At 35.3% G+C, this 24,974-nt stretch overlaps 1 protein-coding gene across 6 annotated transcripts in view; it reads right to left on the reverse strand.

The window, feature by feature from the left end:
- Cop1 (COP1 E3 ubiquitin ligase) overlaps positions 1–24,974 on the reverse strand; it is a 122,918-nt gene that overhangs the window by 73,262 nt on the left and 24,682 nt on the right. For 4 of the 6 annotated variants that reach the window (XM_041662934.1, XM_041662933.1, XM_041662938.1 and 1 more), the window contains 3 exons: positions 13,220–13,279; positions 11,890–11,966; positions 7,248–7,305 (listed from right to left, as the gene is read on the reverse strand). In XM_041662934.1, the coding sequence (XP_041518868.1) occupies positions 7,248–7,305; positions 11,890–11,966; positions 13,220–13,279 (195 nt within the window). The remainder of the gene's footprint in view (positions 1–7,247; positions 7,306–11,889; positions 11,967–13,219; positions 13,280–24,974) is intronic. The other 2 variants (XM_041662936.1, XM_041662935.1) reach the window with 1 other exon arrangement.

Below are 24,974 nucleotides of genomic sequence, written 5' to 3' on the forward strand. Positions count from 1 at the left end.
AACTCTGGCAGGTGCTATTTTGGGGAAGAACACCTTTTATAAATATGAGAACAGTATACCCTAAGTTTCTCCTTAAGTTCTACTTTGGTCTATGTTTTGTTTTTGCTATACTCCTTAGCTCATATTTGCCAAACTTATGCTCATCTCTGTTTTTTTTTTTTTGGATACTTTTGTATCAACTTCTTTTAGTTTTGTCTCATACACTGTGATAACTAAAGTGAAAGGCCAAGAGCAGAGGCTCATACCTGTAATCCCAGCACTCAGGAAGCTGAGAAAAAAATTATTTCAAGGGTGAAAACAGTATGAGATCCGTGAACAATTATGCCTCAAACACCACTAACAAGAAAATAAAAGGTGAGAATTGAGAATTCCTTAATTCCAGTCTATGAAACTCCAGTAGGACTTATTCCCCAATAGTTGCCCTGTTTTCTAACAGGCTGGATTCTGCAACAAAGCTGTAGGACTAGAGTCATGTAAGCCTTTTGAAACCAAAGTGCCAAATATTGACATGGAGTTGTCAGATCCACTTTTTCCCCTGTTGGGTTTCAGTCTTGCTTTGTTCCATTCTTTTCTCATTACATCCTTAAGCTTCTCTAATGCAATGGGAATGTATACTCTGTGTAATTGTATATAAGATGTATATAATTTGTGGGTTTTGCTTTTTGTTTTAAAGAGATTGACTTTAGTATCAGACTTCTGAACAACCTTGAGACTGTTAAAGACTATGGGGAGAGATAGAATGTGGTAGTTTCAATGAGAAATATCGACTATAACCTCTTATCTGTATGCTTGGGTCCCAGTTGGTGGATCTGTTTGGGAAAGTTTGGAACATTTAGGAGGTGAGGCTTTGATAGAACAAGGATGCCACTGGTGCTATGTTTTATAGCTTGAGCCCACATCCTCTGGACAGATGAAAAAATAATCTCTCTGCTTCCTGACTCGCAGGCTATCTGCACTACAATAAACTCTATGCCCCTAAATGTAAGCAAAAATAAATCCTATTCTCCTCAAAGTTGCTTCAACAAGACTTTTTGTGGGTAAAGACTAGAAAGATACTAATGCAATGCCTCAGGGTACCAGAAGTCTTTTGACTACATACCAGTAAGGATATAAAATTAATAAAGTCATAAAAATTCTCAACTTATCCAAGGTTTTTTACATCCAGATAAATTATGAACTCAAAATATTGTAAAAATGCATTTAATACTTCTAGCCTACTAAAAGCAAAATTTAGCAAAACAATCCAATAGACTACTTCCTGTTCACCTTGCTGACTGCCTAAAAGGGAGCTGAGGTCTGCTGTCTTAGCCCAGTGCCACTAGAGATTACTATAACACTATATTCGCTTGCCTGGAAAGGATCACATCACAAGATTCTGAGATTGGTTTTAACTGATTATACACTACTTTTAAGCCATTACACAGATTTAAAAGTGGAAACCATCAAAAGTAAAGAATAGCTACTTTACTCATTTTCGTCTTCTACTAGATTCTGATTTTTTCCTAGTTCATGGAATTTGACAGAAAATCCAAAATAGTGCTATAACATAGCATAATGAAAACATTTTCTTTTTTCTGCCCATCTAAACTATTCACATTCCTCCAATCACAGACATGCATAATTTTACTGCCAAAAGAAAGTAAGAGTTGGCTTAGAAGAGTGTCAAAAACAATCTATAGGATTAAGGATCACATAAAATGTATAGGAGCATTCAAGAAAGTTAAATTTTACTCAGAATCAGAGTAAAACCATTATGTGGGATAAATCATCTCATAATAAATCTTAATCTATTCAGAAGTGGAGCTGGGGTATGATATAAAAGCTAAAAACTTTCTTGCTTAAGTCAGCATGCAAGATGCCCTGGGTTCAAGCCCCAGTACCACAAGCAAGCAAGCAAATAACAAAAAGTCAGAAGAGGAACAAAGGAGTGCAGTGAGGTGTACTGGTGAAAGGCAGCAGCCATTTACACTAATCTGGATGGCGAGTGAAGTAGCAGCCGTTCACATTACCTAGGAAATGTAGTGCTTGTTATTTTCTGCTTTCCGCAAGCAACTGTAAGTGCTTGAAAATTGTGGAATAATGCACTCTGTTTGTTTGACGTTATTAAAGACATAGGAACGCCTTGTCTGACATTTAGCCTGTGATATTATACTCAAAAGGAAAGCATTAAAGCCTTGCTATAAACACTAAACCATTTAGTGCCCAGACTCAGGATCGGCTTTCATTAATCAAATTGTTATAGTTTTTGTGGCTTTAAAAATTCTACCAACATATGTAACTATATATTATAAAAAACACCCAAGTCAAATGTTTTAATAGCTATAAAGAGATAAGTCACTCTATGAACCTTAATATAATTAAGAAAGTATTATTACTATATATTTTAAAAAGTTAAGGTGCCTTTTACTGTCTAGTTTCTTGAGTTCTTTATGTATTTTGGAGATCAGACCTTTGTCAGTTTCAGAGTTGGTGAAGATCTTCTCTCAGTCAGTGGGTTGCCTTTCTGTCTTAGTGACAGTGTCCTTTGCTTTACAGAGGCTTCTCAGTCTCAGGAGGTCCCATTTATTCAATGAGGTCCTTAATGTCTGTGCTGCTGGGGTTATACGTAAGAAGTGGTCTCCTGAGCCCACGTGTTGTAGAGTACTTCCCACTTTCTCTTCTATCAGGTTCAGTGTGTTCGGACTGATATTGAGGTCTTTAATCCACTTGGACTTGAGTTTTGTGCATGGCGATAGATATGGATCTATTTTCATTCTTCTACAGATTGACATCCAGTTTTGCCAGCACAATTTGTTGAAGATGCTCTCTTTTTCCATTGTATACTTTTAGCTCCTTTATCGAAAATCAGGTGTTCATAGGTTTGTGGGTTAAAGTCAGAGTCTTCTATTCGATTCCATTGATCGACTTCTGTTTTTATGCCAATACCAAGCTGTTTTCAATACTGTAGCTCTGTAATAGAGTTTGAAGTCAGGGATAGTAATGCCTCCAGACGATCCTTTATTGTATAAGATTGTTTTGGCTATCCTGGGTTTTTTGTTTTTCCATATAAAGTTGATTATTGTCTTCTCCTGCACCTCTGGGAAGAATTTTGATGGGATTTTGATGGGGATTGCATTGAATCTATAGATTGCTTTTGGTAGAATTGCCATTTTTACTATGTTGATCCTCCCAATCCAAGAGCAAGGGAGATCCTTCCATTTTCTGGTGTAATCTTCAATTTCTTTCTTCAAAGACTTAAAGTTCTTTTCAAATAGATCTTTCACTTCCTTGGTCAGAGTTACCCCAAGATATTTTATGCTACTTGTGGCTATCGTGAAAGGCGATGCTTCTCTGAATTCCCTCTCTGTTTCCTTATCCTTAGTGTATAGGAAGGCAACTGATTTTTTGGAGTTGATCTTGTATCCTGCCACATTACTAAAGGTGTTTATCAGCTGTAGGAGTTCTTTGGTAGAGTTTTTGGGGTCGCTTATGTATACTATCATATCATCTGCAAATAACGAAAACTTAACTTCTTCCTTTCCAATAAGAATCCCCTTGATCCCCTCATGTTGTCTTATTGCTATTGCTAGAACTTCAAGCACTATATTGAAGAGGTATGGAGAGAGTGGACATCCTTGTCTTGTTCCTGATTTTAGTGGGATGGCTCTGAGTTTCTCTCCGTTTAATTTGATGTTAGCTGTCGGCTTGCTGTAAATAGCTTTTATTATATTTAGGTATGACCCTTGTATCCCTAATCTCTCCAAGACTTTTATCATAAAGGGGTGCTGAATTTTGTCGAATGCCTTTTCAGCATCTAATGAAATGATCATAAGGTTTTTTTCTTTCAGTTTATTTATATGGTGGATTACATTGATAGATTTGCGTATGTTGAACCAGCCCTGCATCTCTGGGATGAAGGCTACTTGATCATAATGGATAATTTTTCTAATGTGTTCGTGGATTTGGTTTGCCAGTATTTTATTGAGAATTTTTGCGTCGATATTCATGTGTGAGACCGTAAAAGGCTAATCAACCCAATTATAAAATGGGGCACTGAGCTGAACAGAGAACTCTCAACAGAAGAAGTTTAAATGGCCAAAAGACACTTAAGGTCATGCTCAACTTCCTTAGCAATCAGGGAAATGCAAATCAAGACAACTTAGCAGAAGGAGGGAGAACATGAGCAAAGAAGTCGGGACCACGAGGGGAGCACCCACCCACTGAGACAGTGGAGCTGATCTATTGGGAGTTCACCAAGGCCAGCTGAACTGTGACTGAAAAAGCATGGGATAAAACTGGACTCTCTGAGCATGGCGAACAATGAGGGCTGATGAGAACCCAAGGACAATGGCACGGGGTTTTGAACCTACGTAATGTGCTGGCTTTGTGGGAGCCTAGCCAGTTTGGATGTTCACCTTCCTAGAAATGCACGGAGGGGGGAGGACCTAGGACTTACCACAGGGCAGGGAAATCTGACTGCTCTTTGGGCTGGACAGGGAGGGGGAGAGGAGTGGGGGGAGGGGGAGAAGGGTGGGAGGAGGGGGAGGGAAATGGGAGGCTGGGAGGAGGAGGAAATTTGTTTTTTTTTTCTCTTTTCTCAATAAAAAAAAAGTTAAAAAAAAAGATACCATCTTACACCTGTCAGAATGGCTAAAATCAAAAACACCAATGATAGCCTTTGTTGGAGAGGTTGTGGAGAAAGGGGTACACTCATCCATTGCTGGTGGGAATGCAAACTTGTGCAACCACTTTGGAAAGCAGTGTGGCGGTTTCTCAGGAAATTCGGGATCAACCTACCCCTGGACCCAGCAATACCACTCTTGGGAATATACCCAAGAGAGGCCTTATCATACAACAAAAGTATATGCTCTACTATGTTCATAGCAGCATTGTTTGTAATAGCCAGAACCTGGAAACAACCTAGATGCCCTTCAATGGAAGAATGGATGAAGAAAGTATGGAATATATACATATTAGAGTACTACTCAGCAGTAAAAAACAAGGACTTCTTGAATTTTACACGCAAATGGATGGAAACAGAAAACACTATCCTGAGTGAGGTAAGCCAGACCCAAAAAGAGGAACATGGAATGTACACACTCATATTTGGTTTCTAGCCATAAATAAAGGACATTGAGCCTACAATTAGTGATCCTAGAGAAGCTAAATAAGTAGGAGAACCCAAAGAAAAACATATAGGCATCCTCCTGAATATTAACCTTCATCAGGCGATGAAAGGAGACAGAGACAGAGACCCACATTGGAGCACCGGACAGAAATCTCAAGGTCCAAATCAGGAGCAGAAGGAGAGAGCACGAGCAAGGAACTCAGGACCGCGAGGGGTGCACCCACACACTGAGACAATGGGGATGTTCTATTGGGAACTCACCAAGGCCAGCTGGCCTGGGTCTGAAAAAGCATGGGATAAAACCGGACTCGCTGAACATAGTGGACACTGAGGACTACTGAGAACTCAAGAACAATGACAATGGGTTTTTGATCCTACTGCACGTACTGGCTTTGAGGGAGCCTAGGCAGTTTGGATGCTCACCTTACTAGACCTGGATAGAGGTGGGCAGTCCTTGGACTTCCCACAGGTCAGGGAACCCTGATTGCTCTTCGAGCTGATGAGGGAGGGGGACTTGATCGGGGGAGGGGGAGGGAAATGGGAGGCAGTGGCGGTGAAGAGACAGAAATCTTTTATAAATAAGTAAATTAAAAAAAAATAAAAAAATAAAAAGTTAAGGTGCTACAAGAGTTTAGCAGTAGTATGCTTGCCTAACAGGCACACAGTACTGGAAGCAATTGCATTAGTGTCAAAACAGAACAAAAAGGGTTTAACAAAACAGGTCAATGCAAGATTGCAAAGGAAGATGATAACAAATGTACCAAGTAGTTTCAAAATTATGAAACAGGTAATTATCCAAGTACTTGGGAAGAGAATTAACCCCGAAAGCTCCATATTCTGAGTTTTCATTTACAAAAGATAACTTTTCTACATAAATATATATAAATAAGTCAGCATTCAAAACATTTTATTTGTTTTAAAAAACACTTTCTCTACAAATACTAGATCAAAATAGCATACTATTAATGCTCACTTCCTGAATTTTACAATTATATTGATTACAACAGACAGCATTTTTGTTTTCAAAGAAACACACAGAATAATCATAGGTAATATGTGTCTATACTTTAACCCAGGAAGGAAAAACTACAAAATATATGTGAAACAGAATTAAATACTTTAGAAAGGAAGAACAGCATATATAGGTAAAAAGAAAATACCTGAGAATGAGAAGATTTTCAGTGTTTGGAAAACTATTTGAATATTTGAATATTTGAAAACATAAAGGAGTTCTTTTTAGTAGTCTTCCTACTTTTCCCTGAATCTGAAATTATTTGAATATATAGGGTTTTTTAAAAAAAAAATACTCAGAACTTAAAAACTAAGGATAGCAAATATCAACCCCCCCAGTCAAAGATGGAAAGAATAAAAGTTAAAAGAATCATAAAATTAACTGGTAAAAATGGGGCTACTGTTAATTTTATTCAAACCTCTAATTTATATAAGAAATGCTTAATGTTTTTAATATAATGCTATACAATGAATCAATAATTCTGCCTTTCCTATCCCTGAGACAAACAATGGCTGACAATATTTTCTTCTTCTTAAGGTCTGACATTAACTCCACAATATTAAAAACACCTCTTAAAAATTCCTACCACTGACAGGCAAATAAGGAAGCGATTCTTGTTTTTTTTTTTTTTTTTTTTTTTCCAAGACAGGGCTTCTCTGGGGCTTTGGAGCCTGACCTGGAACTAGCTCTTGTAGACCAGGCTGGCCTCGAACTCACAGAGAGCCGCCTGCCTCTGCCTCCCGAGTGCTGGGATTAAAGGTGTGCGCCACCACCGCCCGGCAGTGATTCTGTTATATATCAAAAAAGAAAAGAAAAAGAAAATGCTAGCATGCCGGTGGTGGTGCATGCCTTTAATCCTAGCACTCGGGAGGCAGAAGCAGGCTGATCTCTGTAAGTTCGAGGCCAGCCTGTTCAACAAGAGCTAGTTTCCATGACAGGCTCCAAAGCTACAGAGAAACCCTGTCTCAAAAACAGAAAAAAAAATTAAGACTTACTAAAAGGGGTATGTCATTATCCAAGAATGTTTTAGTAAACTAACCTATTATTTTACAAAATAATACAATGTATTACTTTACAATTTTACCATTCATAGTACGACCAAAACATACTGTCAAATGTATAACTTACCTGAGAAGTCCCACTGAAACCTGAAGGTTGGCTGTATTCTGTAGAATCAATAATACTACTGCAAAAGGAAGAACAATGTAACTTCAGTGTTTACATTATTTTAGTAACAGAAAAAGTTGATCTAAAATGTATCGTTTATAAACCCATTTATTTATAATTTTAAATAAACATCTATTACCAATCATTTAATTAGACATCAAATGGCCCATCAACATTTACTCCTCCCAGTTCTTCAAACATACATATCAAGAAAGGTTATGAAATGGGAAAAAAAAATATGGCCACTGTATACATACTATTTACTTCCATTTCCAAATAGGTTAGTAAGGTTTGTAACTTTAAGGAAAAGAGGATTTAAAACACTGGGAAAACATTAGCATGCACTTGATGGCAACAGTTAACAAGCCCTGTCATGGCACTAGTGGCCATGTGCTCTTGAGCCATTGCAATCACTCAGTTTCCTCATTGCCAAATGAGGTGAATAAGGACTATCTATCTCTACGTAAATTTCCAGCCCCCAGATGGCATGACAAAACCTGGTAAAAGAAAACTATCAAAGGCATAAAATAAATGTAAAGTGACAGAAGTCTTTCTCAAAATCCCAAACCCATATGATACTAGTTTCCTCTGTCCCAGATACAGTCTGGTTTCTATGTTGTTTTTCATGTGGTTACACCTTCTCCTATTTAACTCTAAGACAACCTTTAGAAACTCAGGCTAGTTTCTTATTTTCTTTATCTATTTCATTGCTATTGTTTCTCTGCCATCTTAAAAAAAAAAAAAAAGTAGGCTTATAAAAACTCCCAACAATTGAAAGGTACTCAAGCACTACAGCTCATAAATGCCTTGAGTCCCAGAACAGGGAAAGTTGAAGTTGAGGCACGAGTATTGGCTTACACAAAAATCATAAATTACTTTATCATTGAAATAACCTAAAGGTTCTGAGAGGTACTTTTGGAGTTTGGATTTTTAATTAAACAGCAAATAACTTGACTCTGGGAAGGCAATTCTTATCTGATTAGCAGTTTCTACATCTATTAAAGATGACAACATGAGACATGAGTATGAAACTGAAATGTAGCATTATATACAACATTAAAACACAGCAAACAGTTGCTAAAATGAAATATAAAAATTAGCATAAACCCTCACATTTTTAGAAATATGATAAATCATATAGAATATCCATACGATTTTTAAAAACTATACACTCCTACTGTCTACACAGGTCTCAGTTCATTATATTCCAGGCTATTTCTTTAGTAAAGTTCAGTCACAAAGCCAAGAATCTTTATTGACAATATCAAGAATATATGGACTCTTGGTATCAGATAAGCAATTAGGGACTTCAGTGAACACCAGATAAACTCAGTAGATTTTAGTTACAGACACACACCCGCACATGTATAACTATAATAATTTTTTTAAAGGCCATGAATTTGAGAGAGAGTGAGAGATATTGGGAAAGGCTGGAGGAGGAGTCCATGAGAGGAGCTGGAGGTAGGAAAGTTAAGAAGGGAATTACAGAATTATATTTTAGGTAAATCATGAACTTATCAAATCGCTTTCTTCTAATGGAATATAATTAATGTGTACATTCCCTGTAGCCACGGGTGTGTGTGTGTGTAGGAGGTATCACATGCTGTTTTTGGTTTCTTCATACAGGTACTAACAGCTGAGAAATACATACAGGTACTAACAGATGGAAGCCTGTATTAAACATGTTTTCTTTATTAATGAAGCAATTCCTAGCATTTCTATATCACTAATAAAATACACGGCTGTGGGGCTGAGGAGATAAGTCAGTGAGTAGAGTACCTGCTGCTGTGCACACACCACATGCTACAATCCCACACCCTTCCACACACAAGAAGTACTGCTCTCTGGACATTACCATTAATAAAAAGGTTGGACAATGTGCCATATCCTCCCATGGCTTCCATAAAGGCACTTGTATCCATGCACATATGTGTGTAACATACACACAAATTTATAAAAATTCTGAAATGACTATACCAAAAAAATATTCATTAAAATTTCAGAGGTAAATGAATCCTGACGGATTTAAATTCTTGGAGTCCAAAATTCTACTCTTTCTGTACTTTATTAAACAGAATGATTAATTTACTGACGCGATTATTTTCCATCCCAAGTCAGCATAATCAAGGGAGTAAGTCTTGAGGAGTTGTCATATTTACAATTTTATCATAGTGTATTCCCACAGTGTTTTATGTCTGCTAGATACAATCCAAATTTGGGATAATTGACCTAAACTCTTCAAGTATTTTAAATAAAGAAAATTAAAGTTTTAAAACAACTTTAATCACTGTTATTAAGTTATGAACAAGTAATTAAAAAGCATTTTCTATACTCATTTAAAACTTTATGCCTTCTCATGCCTATGGCATCAAACTAGAGGCAAGGCATAAGGTAACGAAAGTCACCTCTAGTCCTCCCTGTAATATCCCCAGGCTCAGTATTCCTGAGTTTTGTTCAAGATCTGCTACCTCACACTTCACTTGGTTGTTTACTTATTTTGTTGCTGTTGCTTGGGGAGTTTTGTTGTTTTTGAGAGAGGGTCTCACTATTTTGTCCTGGATGGCACTGTGCTCATAGAGATCCACCTGACTCTGCCTTCTCAGTACCAGGTGTAAAGTTGTCTTTCACCATGCCAAGCTCATGCAACTGCCTTTTCCATCATCATCAATCATAGCCCAAGCTCTCACTCATCTTTCTTAAGTTTTCTAGCTTTTCTCCAGACTTCCAATGGTATGAAATCAGGAATGACATAAAGTGTCTCCTCTCCTTCCACATGGACATTGAAAACATGTTCAAACATGGTTAGGCTTCACTCCATCAGTTGTTATCTCTTTGGAAAGCCCAACAACCTAGAAACGGAGTATTCGTGCAAACATCTAGTCTGCTAAACTGCTCTTCCGAAAGCATCATATTTATGTCATGGACTCCTAAGATTATTACACATTTGCCTGTTTAGCATCTCTGCTAACCTTAATATACATACCCAAAAGCCATAAAGGCATGAGCTTTGTCAGAAAAAAATTCAGCATACAAAAAAACTGCCTAACCTATCAGGGGCATTCAACAAATAAAGAAATTAATTTTCAAGACTCATAAAATCTAATAGACTGAGTAATATAGTAGTTAAGAGATGCTTTCTGTTAAACTGAGTGACATGACAATGGGAATGAACTGCCAGTTTGTTACTGAAATGTTTGTGGTAGAGTTATCATGTCCCTATAGCCACACACACACACACACACACACACACACACACACACACACACACAGAGCCTGTTATCCAAGACATCATATATCAGAAAGTAAATGATAGGTTAATGATAACAATATCCCACATTAGGATTGTTGTAAAGAAATTTAAAAACTGGTAGGAAAAAGGTGAATTACAAGGTGGCTTTTGCTCTTATTCGACTATTTTAAACATAAAACCCAGAAGTCCAAAATTTAGATACCACGTATTTCATGAAATAAATTTACAGCATAATGTATCATATGCACTTACTTTATTATATAAAGAGTCAAATAAAACTAAGCGTTATTCTAAATTCTAGGGAGATGGAGCAAGAGCTATATAATTATATATAATTCCTGCTGTAATAAGCATAAAGATGGTAAGATTTTAATAATTTGTAAAATGGAGTTTGTTTTAGCTATTTTTATTTTGTGAAACACTTTGTTTTTTGTAACTTAGGTTGGACTTGAACTAGCTATGAAATCAAGGGTGACTTTGAACTAATCCTCAAGCTTCCATCTTCCAAGATAACAAGAATAAGGATACAAAGACAGGCATGGTAATACGTGTCCAAATCCCAGCTCCTTTGAATGCTGAGATGAAAGGACTGTGAGTCTGAAACTAGTCCAGGGAACCTAGCAAGACTCAGCCTCTACTATCCACCAATACACCCACACCACAAAAAAAAAAAAAAGGTAGGCAAAGTGAGGAGGTCCACACCTTGTAACCCTAACACTATGGCACTTGGGAAGCAAGTTCAGCAGTAGTGGAAAGATTCTGAGTTTGAAGCCAACCCAGGATAAATAATGAGAATCATAATAAAAGACTCAGGAAGACTTAAACTAACACATCTTTCTAATGCCCTCATTTAAAAATTGGGCAAAGTAACCAATGCTCCAAAATACAGTGAGTTGGAAAAAAAGATTTAAAATTTTACTTCATCATTATCATTTTAATACAGATCTTACTTTGTATCCCTAGCTAGTCTGAAACTTGCTATGTAGATCAGCCTGGCTTCAAACTCAGAGATCTTCCTGCCTTTGCCTCCTGGGTACTGGGATTTAAAGACATGTGCCAGTATCAAGGCTTTTTATTCTTTTCCACTAATATTACCAATTTATGTTTCTAAATTTTGACATAAGATATAATATTAATTTACAAGACATCAAAAAATTCACCAAACTTTTTATCCATCTCAAAATTTAAAATACTGTAACATCTACCCACTAAACTTAATCCAAAGGATCATTGGCTATCTGTGTTTCATTTCTCAATGATTTCATCATCTGCATTAAAAAGGCTCCTGAGAACTAGAGTACCATGAACACATAATACAAAATCCCAAACAATTACGAACGTGAAGCTTTGTACCTGTGTGATGGAGAAGGAGCTTCAAATTGAGGCACTGTGCTATCTTCACTGACAGGAGAGTACAAGCCACTCATTTCCTGAAATTGTAATTATTTGAGTTATCATACACACTCCAAACAGAAAATGTCTATTTCAAAAAAGCATATAGCATTATATTCTGTTCTAGCCCCAGGTTCCCATCAGTCCCTTTCTGTCTTCAAAACCAAACTTGTCAAAGATTCCTTTCCATAAAGTACAAAAGCGAAGTTAATCTGAAATTAAGAAGGAAGCTATTACTAGTGTTAAAGGACTATAAATCCCATTAAATACTCTTCTAACTAATGAAAGCACTGAATGCAGAAAAACTCAAAAGGAAGTATACCAGAAAGGACATACAGCACATTCTGTACACAGTGAACTGACTACTCATGCAGGTGATGATCTATTAATGTATATTAGCATAAATATGTTGGGACAGTGACTAGATTACAACATTCAATCTTCAAAGTAAATGACAAAAACTCTCTAAAAGTAATCTACAAATAATAAGAGTAATACTTCTTGAATTAATTATTGACTTTAATAAGAACATAAATTATAATTTTTGCTCATTAACCCAAAGGAAAGGGGCTGATCAGAGATGATCACATAAATTACATCGCTGAATATTAATGATTAGCTTCCCTTTTTACTTATGTAAAAATTTTGTTTTGTGGAAAAACAGCAAATTTGAAAATGAAAACCATAGGCACATAAAAAGGTAAAATTATTTTTGGCTTGGCTCAAAAATAGTCAAACAGGTAATATAAACATAAGGGATACTGAGTTCCCATTGAAAACTATTAATACTCATTATCCTTTGACATGTATTATAAGTCAGCAAAAGGAAGTCATGTGTGTAAATAAGTAAAGTGCACACTAATTTAAATGTAGCCAAATGTAGACCTCAACTCACAATAGTCTATGAATAGCCCAACAAATTTCTAGAAGTAATCTGTATTTTATTATAAACTCCTTAACAATGTATTTAAATCACTAAATTATCATTAGTAGCCAATAAAAAATAACTAGTAAAAATGTAATATTTTTAAAATTAATAAAAGAATAAAACCATAAGTCATTTTTAGAAAATAATGAAGGATTAGTAGGAAATTATTTAGATTACAAATAGAAAACTGAACAAATTTTGTTCCATTTAATCAAGAATCATAGCAATAAATGTCAATATAAACTTAAGATTACAATTTATCTTCAAAAAAGCATTCAGACTTTGTCCCCTGCACCGCCAGCTGAACTGTCAACTGAGATGAAGGTAAAACCATGAAAATGTGAGAATGTCTCAATTTCTTACTTCCACTCTTTTAATATCCTCTTCCAAAACACTTAGTTCCTTCTGGATCTGTTCCAATTGCTGTAGATTAAAGAAATGGAAAAAAAAATTCTAATCTAAACCACAATTTCAGCATCATGAGAAAAAAAATTAGATTTGGATAAAAGAAAAAAGGATACTAAACTGACAACTAAGAGCAAAAATAAGGGGACTGAAAGAAAAGAAAATCAGAAGTAAATTTGAATGTTACCATTCAAATAAAGATACTTGTCTATATGGAAACACAATATTATGTTTATTTACAATAACAATGACTGATTTTTACAATAAAAATATAAAAATGAACAATAACAATAAAATTACTTAAAAATACAAGATATCCAAAATCTTTCACATTTCCTCATTTAGTTGACTGTTTTTTTAAGGCACATTCTATAACCACTTTATTAGTATGATAGTGGTTCAGCAAACCTCAAAGAACTATAAACTAAGCATTTAAATAAAAACATTTAAATATTTGGCTTTTTATATTGTCCCCATTAGATCATAATCATTTGCATGTATATTTAAAGATTTCTTTAATACAGAGATTTAGGATGTTTGCAACTATCATAAATCTAGAACATACAAGTATCTCAAATATTATCACTTTTATCATATTAAAAGTTTATTTTAGATTTTATTGAGAGATGATTAATCAACAGAAATAGCTAAAAATCTTCATTATACACTAAGCTTGTAGCACAGGTAATAAAAACCTAAGATCAGAAAAGCAAACAGCCAACCACTAGAAAGATCTTTTACCTCTACCAAATCTTTAGACAGAAAGGGCAAAATTCTGTCTCCATGAATCCCCACACTGCACACTGCACTCAGTTCCTGTCTCCTGTCTCCACCTCCCCACAGTTAAGATTAAAGGCATGTGATCCCAAGTGCTGGGCTCACCTTTGTGTGAGCTCTGTTTCTCTTTTAGACAGATTCAATCTTGTATAGCCCATGGTGGCCTTGAACTAACAGAGACCCTCCTGCACCATGCCATGCCCCAGTCCTGGAATTAAAGGCTTGTGCCACCACTCCCTAGCCTGTACGGCTAACTAGTATGGCTGCTTTGCTCTCTGATCTTCAGACAAGCTCTATTTAGTAAAACACAAATAATAAACCACCATATAAGCTGCTTTCCAGAAATTCTAAATACCCCAAGTAAGCATAACTAGGTGTTTTACTTTAACACAAATATATTGAACCATTTAGTTCTTTTTTTTTTTTTTAAGTTTTTCGAGACAGGGTTTCTCTGTAGCTTTTTGGAGCCTGTCCTGGCACTAGCTCTTGTAGACCAGGCTGGCCTCGAACTCACAGAGATCCGCCTGCCTCTGCCTCCCGAGTGCTGGGATTAAAGGCGTGTGCCACCACCGCCCGGCATATATTGAACCATTTAAAACTATGAAAACTGTAACAGATAATTGCCTAATACTGATTGCTAGATTTGAAGCAGGTACTACATATATTAGGAAAATGAGGCATAGAAAGGCTAGGTAATTTGTTGAAGAGCATTCAGTGGTGAGCAAAGAACTGAAATTAGAATCAAAGCAGCCTTTTTATTGTAGTAAGCAAGCTGTCAATCATAGCAACACTGTCTCAAGACAACAGCACCTTATAGCTTACGCCTTAATGCCAATACGAGAACATTTTTAAAGGTCTCTTAGTATGAGTAGTGTCTATTGCAGCAAAATAAGCACAGTGAGTATTGTTTAATTGGTGAATTTATTGATATAAATGTTTGTCACAGCATTCTGCTCAGCATGGAAAACAGTACAATGGAAGTAATGTTCAAAACAGAATCTAAGTAAAATTAGATCTTAAATCAAAGATGGCGCCCTAAAAGACTTACAGAATTTTACAAGAGGTAAAGTCAAAATAAAAAGAGTAAATAATAAGAAATGCTAAGGCTATGAAGAAAGGAAATAATAAAAAGAGCCCATAGCAATGAATATATTTGCCTACCATCAATCTAATCAAAAAAGATGAATCAAGTACTAGACAGTAGAGAAAGCTAACATTAAAGAAGCAGGCAAAGTAATATACACATTAAGTGGAAAGAGAAGAAAGCCAAATTTAGCCACCGACCCAAGGGAGAAGATATATTCATCAGAGAAATCAATGGTTACAAAACAGTGATTAGTATTATCAAATGTTTTCAATTAAACATTGCATCTACTTTAAGAAAACTTTGCTCATTCATAAAAAGCATAACACAAGCATTTCTACCTTAACTAAAACAACTTGGTAGTCCTTCAAATAAAGACTGGTCAAGTGGTCAGTTTTCAATGCCTCAAATTCACAGCGTACACACAAACCCACAACTTCCTCTACATTCGTTCCACTGCTGTTTCCAACAATGTGTGCTCCATTCTGATATAAAAAGTACTCTAGCACAGCTCACATGAAAGCCATGCAGTTCAATGGCTCTCAACCTATTTTACATTCTGTAAACAACCCAGTTATTCCTCACCAACTGCTGAAGTCTTTTGTTTCACAGATACTAAAATTCCAATGGCTTTTGCCAACATAGTATTCTTAGGGTCATCTCTTAAATATTTTAATTCAGTTATTTTAAAAGGTAGCGCTCCTAAATATCTTTATGAAAAAATATTTTATTCTGAGGGTTATTAAAAAGAATGCTAGAAACAGTTGATATAAAAAAACCTATATCAACATAGATAATCCAGATCACATTTGATCATTAATATAGCCAGAAAAAAATTAGTAATTTTTCCAATATATGAAAACTTGAAATATGAGAAAAAATCCTGATGTCACCTGAAATGACACAACAGTCAATTCTTATTTCTGTCTCGTCTTTCTAGAGTACTGACATACCTATTTTAATACATAGGAGCTGCTGTATTTTTAAGATGAATAATTTAAAAAATGGCTAATATCAAATAATCTATACTTTTAAAAGCAAGATTTCAGGGCTAGAGATAGCTCAGCAGCTAAAGTACTTGCAGTTCTTCAGAGTACCTGTGTTTGATTCCTAGCACCTACATAGCTCAGAACCATGTGTTAGCTTCAGTTCCAGCGATCCCCTGCCCTCTTCTGGCCTCCACTGGCACCAGCATGTGTGTCATATACAAACATACAAGCAGTCAAAACATCTATGCACATAAAATGAAATAAAATTATTTTAAAATAAATCACTATGCATGGTGGCACATGCCTTTAATCCCAGCAGTTGGAGGCAGCCACAGGGAGATCTCTGTGAGTTCAAGACCAACCTGGTCTACATAGGGAGCTCCAGGACAGCCAGGGCTGTTACACAGAGAAACGCTGTGTGACCTTGTCCAAAAACAAAAAACAAACAAACAAAAATCAAGACTTTCATATGGATCTTAAATGAAACAAATAACCAAGGTAAAAGTGTTATCCTAATAAATATAAAAATGGTGCTAAAAGTTATTTTGGATGTCAGGCAAGAAATTAAAATGGAAAATTAAAAGAAGTCTGAAGAAAAGAAACTGGTTAGAAATTACATATTAGATTCAAGGCATTTCCATCTCAAGATATCGATACAGGATATTTTAGTACTAATACACGGAAGACAAAGAATAAACATCTGAGAGAACAGTGCTAAATTTAACCTCTAGGCATCATAAACCCAAAATGCAGACTGCCAGAATAAGACAGACAGAGGTCCAAGTTTGTTTTGGAAATAAGTAGTCCATGAAGGTGACTGCTATCATATAAATGAAATTCACAACTTGAGAGTAATAAATTCAATCAAATTTGACTTAATAAAAATGCAGAATTTAGAGCTACTAAATAAATACTAAATAAATAAACTAAAATAAATACAGTAAATGACAGTGCTGATTCAGAACACGTTCCTAAGACATCAGTAGCAAGCACTTTCTAAATAGTGTTTAAAAAAAAAATCAAAGAAGAAATACTTAAACATTTAAAAAGAAAAGTGTCTCAGAAGTGCTCTAAAAACAGAGTTTGAAATTGAGGACTACTCTATTACTGACAATGGTTTTAGAACAGGTAGTAATCTTTTGTACTCACTTCTTTGAGCTTTTCCTAATTGTTTGATAAAGTGGATATATGTGAATATTGAGCTCACTTGTGAATTCAATTGTGTAACAATATTACTTCGAATAAATTATACATACACAATCTAAAATAAAGGAATGTGCTATTAGAGAAAAGGCTGGTAATCAAAAGAAAATAACAAAGCGCAGTGTATACTAATTCTAAACAAGAAACTACTAAGAGCAAAGTATAAAGTCAAAACCCTTATTGTTCCATATAGTAATACAGATATATACTTAATTTACTATTTAATGGCAGGCTTAATATTAATACTTCATTTAGCTCTCCAGCAGCATTTTATTTTTAGCCAAGAAACAAATGAAACAAAAAGTAAATGAACAAACTAGGGAAAACAAGAAGGTATAGTTTAAAAAATGTAAATGGCGGGCTCACATGTCAACCCACACACTGGTTTGCACATGCATACTCAAAAAGACACAAATTATTACAAATTAGTGCAACAACTGGGGGGATCTACAAATCAGAGATGTACTAAAAACAAACAAGCAAGCAAACAAACACTCAAATGGCTGAATACATGCCTCTAATCCCAGCACGTGGGAGACAGAAACAGTATGTAGTTCAGGCTGGGCTATATACAGGTTAAAGTACACCCCGCTTCCAAAAAAAGGTACAGACAAATCAGAAGAGAAATTTTGAAAAACTACTCAAGAAATCAAATGGAGAAAAATATTCTAACAGAACAATGAGACAGTTCAGTGGGAAAAAACACTCGCCTGGGGAGCTGAGCCCAAAGTGGAAGGAGAGAACACACTCCTAGAAGTTGACCTCTGACCCTCATACCCATGAAAGTACTCATGTGATACCCTCGTACACACACAACTGTAATAGAAAGTAATGTTTTTTTAAGTATAATAAAAATTTTTAAAAAAGAATAAGCACAAAACAATAAAGCAACAAATCTAATTGGTGTTGTTTACAATAGATCTACACTAGGTCTAAACACAAAAAGAGAAACTGTAGATTAGTTGGCAAATGCATGCCTCTAAAACACAAGGACTTTTCTTTGTAATTTCTAGAATTTATGGCCCATGATTATAATCCCAGAACTGGGGAAGTTGAGGCATCCTGGCCAGCCAGCTTAGTCTAGCTGGCGGGTTCTAAGTCAGTGTGGTTGTCGTCTGGCTTCCAGACACATGTACAAATATGCACCTGCATGCACACAAAAGCATATTGCAACTATATACATACAGTCAGAGGTAAAAATCACCTCAAATATAACAGTTCTAAAATGACCATGACAATATCACAAAGATTCAGTAAAGAAGCAAAACAATGTCAACACACATTTAACAAGTTTATACTGCACAACACTTGAGAAGTGCAGAACTTACTATCTACCAGATGGTAAATAGTATATGCAAAGAAACCAAATCCTTTTCAAGGAATGTACCTAACAAAAGAAGTGAAAAACATCTATAAGAAAAGCTATGAAACACTAAAGAAAAAAACTGAAGGAGACACTAGAAGGTAGAAGAATCTCTCGCATTCAGGGATCAGCAAAATTAATATTGTAAACATGACAATAACACTGAACAAAATTTACAGATTCAATGTAATCTCCAACAAAATGTCAATGATATTTTTACAAGAATAGAAAAATAAAGATCTAAAATTCAGGGGAAAAAAATCCACAAAGACCCCAAATAGCTAATACAATCCTGACCTAAGAGAACAAACTAGAAATACCATTACATATAATTTCAAATTACACAGTAGTGCAAAAATGAAGAAGATAAAATGGCTACCACACAAAAACAGGCAAGACTAAAATAGAGGATCCACAAATGACCCATGTAACTACATCTACAGAATTCTCAACAATGGATTCAAAACAGATCTTGAGAAAAACAGTCTCTCTGGTAAATGGTGGCACGAAAACTGGATACCCACATGTAAAAGCATAAAAATAGATCCCCACCACTTACCCAGAATTTCAAAACACAACAAATAAACAACAACCACATAAAGAAAACCATTAAAATACCTTACTATAAGACCTCAAATTGCCAGGCAGGAGTGGCATACACCTTTAATCTCAGCACTCGGAAGGCATAGACAGGTGGATCTCTGTGAATTCGAGACCAGATTGGTCTACAGAGTGAGTTCCAGGACAGGCTTCAAAGCTACAGAGAAACCCTGCCTTGAAAAACCAAAAGACCTGAAACTTTGAAAACACTGGGAGAAAACATAAAGCACAAAGATTCAGGACAGACAAGGACTTTCAGAATAGTATTCCAATATCAAGAATCAACAAGTAAAACTGAACCAAATTTTAAAACTTCTGCATAAATTAAAGGTGTGCCTAAGACTACAGAGTGACTTCAAAGGCAACATGGTAGAATGAAAACTTATTTCAAAGAAAAAAAAAGAAAGAAAGAAAAGAATAAAGGAACAAAGGAAGCCTGGGGATTTAGCTTAGTAGTAGAGCTCCTTACTGCCTAGCATGCATAAAACCTTGAGTTTAATCTTCAGTACCAAAAAGAATCCCTGGAGACTAATAAGGGAGCTTTCCCAAGCATAAGGGTAATGGAACATGAACAAATCAAAGAGTGCTAAATAGTATAGAGTACAAACCTGAGATCCCAGTATTCTAAAGGCTCAGGCAAAAAGACTGAGAATTCAAGGCCAACCTGAGCTACAAGACCCTCTCTCAGAAAAGAAAGAATTAAAATTGAAACAATAAAAGTCAGAGTGTTTCTGTTATGGTAAAATTAAATCAGCAAATGACAAAAAAAAAGAAATCTTCATATTCAAGTAATGTTTATTTCTAAGTAATCCACTGTCAAAAACAGTACCCCACATAAAGTACGTCCAAAAACATTCGATGTAGCTAAAATGAAAAAGGAAAAGTACAACCACAGGCTCGTTTAATTCTAAGTAATCCACTGTCAAAAACAGTACCCCACATAAAGTACGTTCAAAAACATTTAATGTAGCTAAAATGAAAAAGGAAAAGTACAACCACAGGCCCTTGTATAATAAAGCCCACATAACAAGCACAAACAGTAACACATGAGAAACAAACAGGAAAGTAGCAAGGGAGTGATAGAAGCTAAATTATAACAGAACACAGGATAGTCAAAAATTAATTTTTAGAGTAAAATTGATATGTCCTTGGTAAGAACCAATCAATGATTGATAAAAGAACAATAATGCTATAGGCAATATCACAAATAAAAGAGGTCATTAAGTTTTGAGAGAACAATAAAAAATTAAGAACAAACTTACATCAAAAGTTCATGGTAGAGAACGTCTCAGGAAAGTGTAACATATAAAAAGTAACCAACAAATATCTGGATCCACATATAACTATTTAACTGGATTAATAATCTGAAATCCAGTGAAAACAAATCAGATCTAGATGGCGTTTCTAGCTAGATTCTAAACACTGAAAAACAGACATGCATCATCAACTGCATGAATTCTGCTCACCCCAAACAAAAGAACACCAGGAGAGTATATACCTCCCAAATCATCTGTTAAAGTTAACAATCTTTACAGCAAACCTGCACAAGATCTGCGTAACAAAAACACAACTTCACTATCTCACCCATGAACATCAACACACAAAAATATCTGAAACAAAACACTAATGATCCAAATCACACAAAAGAGTACACAAAAAGCACACAGTTTGCTTTACACAAAAAGGTGAATTCAAGTAATGGAATAAATTATCCTGATGGGCCTCCTAGAATACAAAACATTCTATAAAAGACAACCCTGCAACAATCTTGGTGGCTGGTCACTACAGATACATAACTGACTGACTTTCTAATGTTAAACCTATTATTTATCCAGATTAAGAAAATGAAAAAGAAAAATTCTATGATTATCTCAGATGTACAAAACTCCTGAAGTATACTCAATCCCATTCATAATTGAAGAAAAAAATCCTCTTACTAAGGAGAATAGAAATATATTTCCTTGAATGATTAAAAACAAAACAAAACCCTAAGGGGGATAAAAACCTACAGAAAACTCCATACCTAATGGTGACACGTCGAATGATTTCACTTTGAGAGCAGCATCAAGACTAGGATGCTCAGCTATCACCACTTCTATTCATCACTGTACCGGATGTCCTAGCCAGCAGAGTAAGACAAGAAAAATAAATAAAAGATATAAGGATCATAGAGAAAGACATTGAATTGTTATTGCAGATTATGGTGTGTACATAGAAAACATAAAGGAATCTACAAATAAGAATTAATGAAAGTCTACAAGGCTGCTGGGGACTAAAGTTATGTACGTCACTTGAATTTCTATGTATCAGCAATATTAAGAAAATAAAATAAAAAACAGATAAGCACTGAAATTATAAAATCTAAACAAGATATGAAAGACTGGTAGTCGTTGAAAGTATCAAAAAATTTAAAGATGGTTTAAAATCTAAAGTATGTAGAAATATCAAGCACAATGCTATGAAGATATATTCTTCTCAATTTTCTATAAAGTCAATGTAATCCCCATAAAAATCTCAGCAGGCTTAACATGGAAATGCATTAGCATATTCAATTATGTGTAAGAAAATGCAAAGAGCCATAAATACACAAGAGTTTCTTGAAGAAAATCAGTCATTTAAGGTTCTAGCACATAATATGGTACTTCCCAAAAGATAGACAAGTCAAGCATGGGGGCAGAAAGAGAGTCCAGAGGCAAATATACATATACATAGACACATAAGAAATGAAAGTGAAAAACCTAAGAATAATGGAAGAAAGAATGGACTTTTAATAAAGAATGTCTGGGCAGCTGGGGAGCCGTGTAAAAAGATCTCTAAATACCACATAATACAACAAAACAAAACGAAAACAAAAACCTCCAAGTAAAGCAAAATTCAAAATGTGAAAGATAACAAAACAAAGTTTCAAATGAAAGACAGTACAGGAAAATATCTGCATAACCACAGGTAAAGATTCTTTACCTAGCACCAAAAAAAAAAAAAAACTAAGAATGATAATTTTGGTACTATTAAAGTTAGAAACTTCTATCCATCAAATAGCCATCAAACAGCGCAACAGAAAAAAAAAAAGTATCCCAAATAGAAGAAAACTTGATCCTTGTGTTAGACAGATCAATATAACAAAGAATTTATATCAAAACAGTTACAAGCAGTAAACCACAAAAAATTAAGTAAATGGAAAAGCTACAACTAAACTTGTGTAAGTAGTGCTTCATTCAGATGCACATAAAAAATAATCCACAGAACCAGCAAACATAACACCATGTGCTCAACCTGTTAATCATCAAGAAAAAGGCAAATTCAAACTCCAAGAGATAGCAATGCATACCTTTAGGAAAAGTTTTTAGTTTATAAACTAGAAAAAGTCACTGATAACTTCTGGTAAGAATAAAACGCAATACAAAAACCCATACAGGTCTGTAGAAGGAATATGCAATCCAAGGAGTACTGTTTAGAAAACACTTTAGCATTCTCTCTTTAATGTAAGATATACATACCCTACAGCTTACTGATTTACATGTATCTTATATGAGTAAATATTCTAATATACACATATGCACAATACCAGCATTGTTTATGAACAGTCCCAACTAAAATCAACCCAATGTCTACCAACAATTATTTTTATGAAAATAATATATACTTATTCAGTGAACACTATGAAATACAATCAGAAAATATCATGGTAAAGTTTTTTGTCAAGCAGACGAGCTAGGATCATTTGGGAAGTGGGATTCTTAATTGTGAAAATTTCCCTACCAGATTAGCCTCTGAGGCATTTTCTTGATTAATGGTTGGTATGGCAGGGCCCAGATTACAGTGATTGGTGGTACCCCTGGGCAGGTGGTCCTGAATCCTATAAAACCAGCAGGCTGAGAAAACCATGGAGAACAAGTCAGCAAGAACACTCCTCCATATCCTCTGCTTCAGTTCCTGCCATTGAGCTCCCACCCTGACTTCCCTCAGTGATGGAAGATGACTTGAGACTTGTTAGCTGAAATAAACCCTTTCCTACACTGGTTGCTTTTGATCATAGAGGGGTTTTTGTTTTGTTTTTTGGTTGTTTGTTTTATCACAGCAGTAGAAACAACTAATTCAGACATCCAACTAACCATGTATATCCATATAGGTGAACCTTAACACTGAGGCACATAAGGGCGGGGCAGATTACATACTGCACAAACACATTTACATAAAGCTCAAACACAGAGATCTATAAATGCTTAAGCAGCAAAACATTCAAGAAAGACAAGAGAAGTTACTACCGTAAACATCAGGATGTTAGCAAACAGGAAAGGGAGAAAGGAATCTGAAAGGGTAGTCAGGAACCTTCTGGAATCCGAGCAATGCTTCAATGCTTTATTGTATAATCAAGAGAGTTGTGTGCATATTATTCTATTCTAAAGCATACACTCAATTGATACAGCTTTCCATGTTTCATTTCATATAAAATGGTAAAAATTCAATTCATTCCAACTGAAGTCAACTATTTAATAAAGAGGGTCCAAAAATTGCCAGAAAGTCTATTTCAAAAATAAAGCAAGTGAAAAATTAAACAATGATTCTAATACTGGTACAGATTTGAATGGATAAAAGTACTTTTTACCTGGAATCCAAAATTCTTCTACCGTTCTATAAAAAAAGACATTCATCTAGATACAGTTATTAAATGCTGTGCTAGGAAAGCTCTCATGTGACTGCTAAAGATCCTCTCCTCTTAATATTTATATCTATGTGGGGAACTCCCTCTTAAGTTTAGAGTAGAACATTATTTTTTATTTTAAACAAAGAAAAATTGGTGAAACTGTTAACGTAAAAATGAAGTGTCAGACCTGTGAGATGGCTTACGGGATAAAGGCACAGACATCGAGTCAATGGTCTCAGTAGGATCTCTGGGTCACACAGGGTAGCACAGAACATGTTCCCTCATGATGCCTTATATTCTGTGTATGCCACCCCTTCCTAACCCAACTGCACAAAGTAAATAAAATAGAGTAATTATTTAGACTTTAATAAATTAGCTCCTCGGTCACTTGTAATAATTAAAACTAAAATAACCAAAATTAAATCAATCATGGATACACTAAAAAAAAATGCAGTAATGCCTGTATGTGTATGTATGCTTACTATAGGCTCCAATATCCAGAAGCACTTGGAATTAGTATTTTTTTTTTTACCTAAACTACCTATAAAATACAGTACAAGTGGAAATCAATCTCAAGGATATTAGACTCAAGCTAAAGGACCCAGCACAATTTCCCAAGAAGTTTAATGACAAAAACAGAAAACCAGTAACAAAGCCATGGGATTCAATGAAGTAATAGAGATAATACTAGAAATTACCAGGTACCTGAAAAAAGACATAATAGACTCGTTAACAAAATTACTGTTGGCACACAATTATCCTTCCCACCCATCATTCCAATTTTTGCACTTTACGACAGGTTCTGTTCAAAAATTTTTGAAGGCAAATATTCATACCACAATGACTAAACAGAACTGCTCCAGAAACAAGGACAGATACATTTTGTGACTAATATGATAAAAATAGTATCTCTACAGAACAAAGACTAGATAGACTCAGATTTCCTGAGCTTAGGATCCCTTAGCTATAACACAAATCCTTTAGCTGGACCAATCAGTCCAGATGGACCCACCTCCACACTGCTCTACGGGGTCTGAGAGTCAAAGCAAACT

Source organism: Microtus oregoni, unplaced genomic scaffold (genome assembly GCF_018167655.1).
Source record: "Microtus oregoni isolate MIOR12 unplaced genomic scaffold, Mior012 000013F_ref0000133, whole genome shotgun sequence".
Classification (NCBI taxonomy): Eukaryota; Metazoa; Chordata; class Mammalia; order Rodentia; family Cricetidae; genus Microtus; species Microtus oregoni.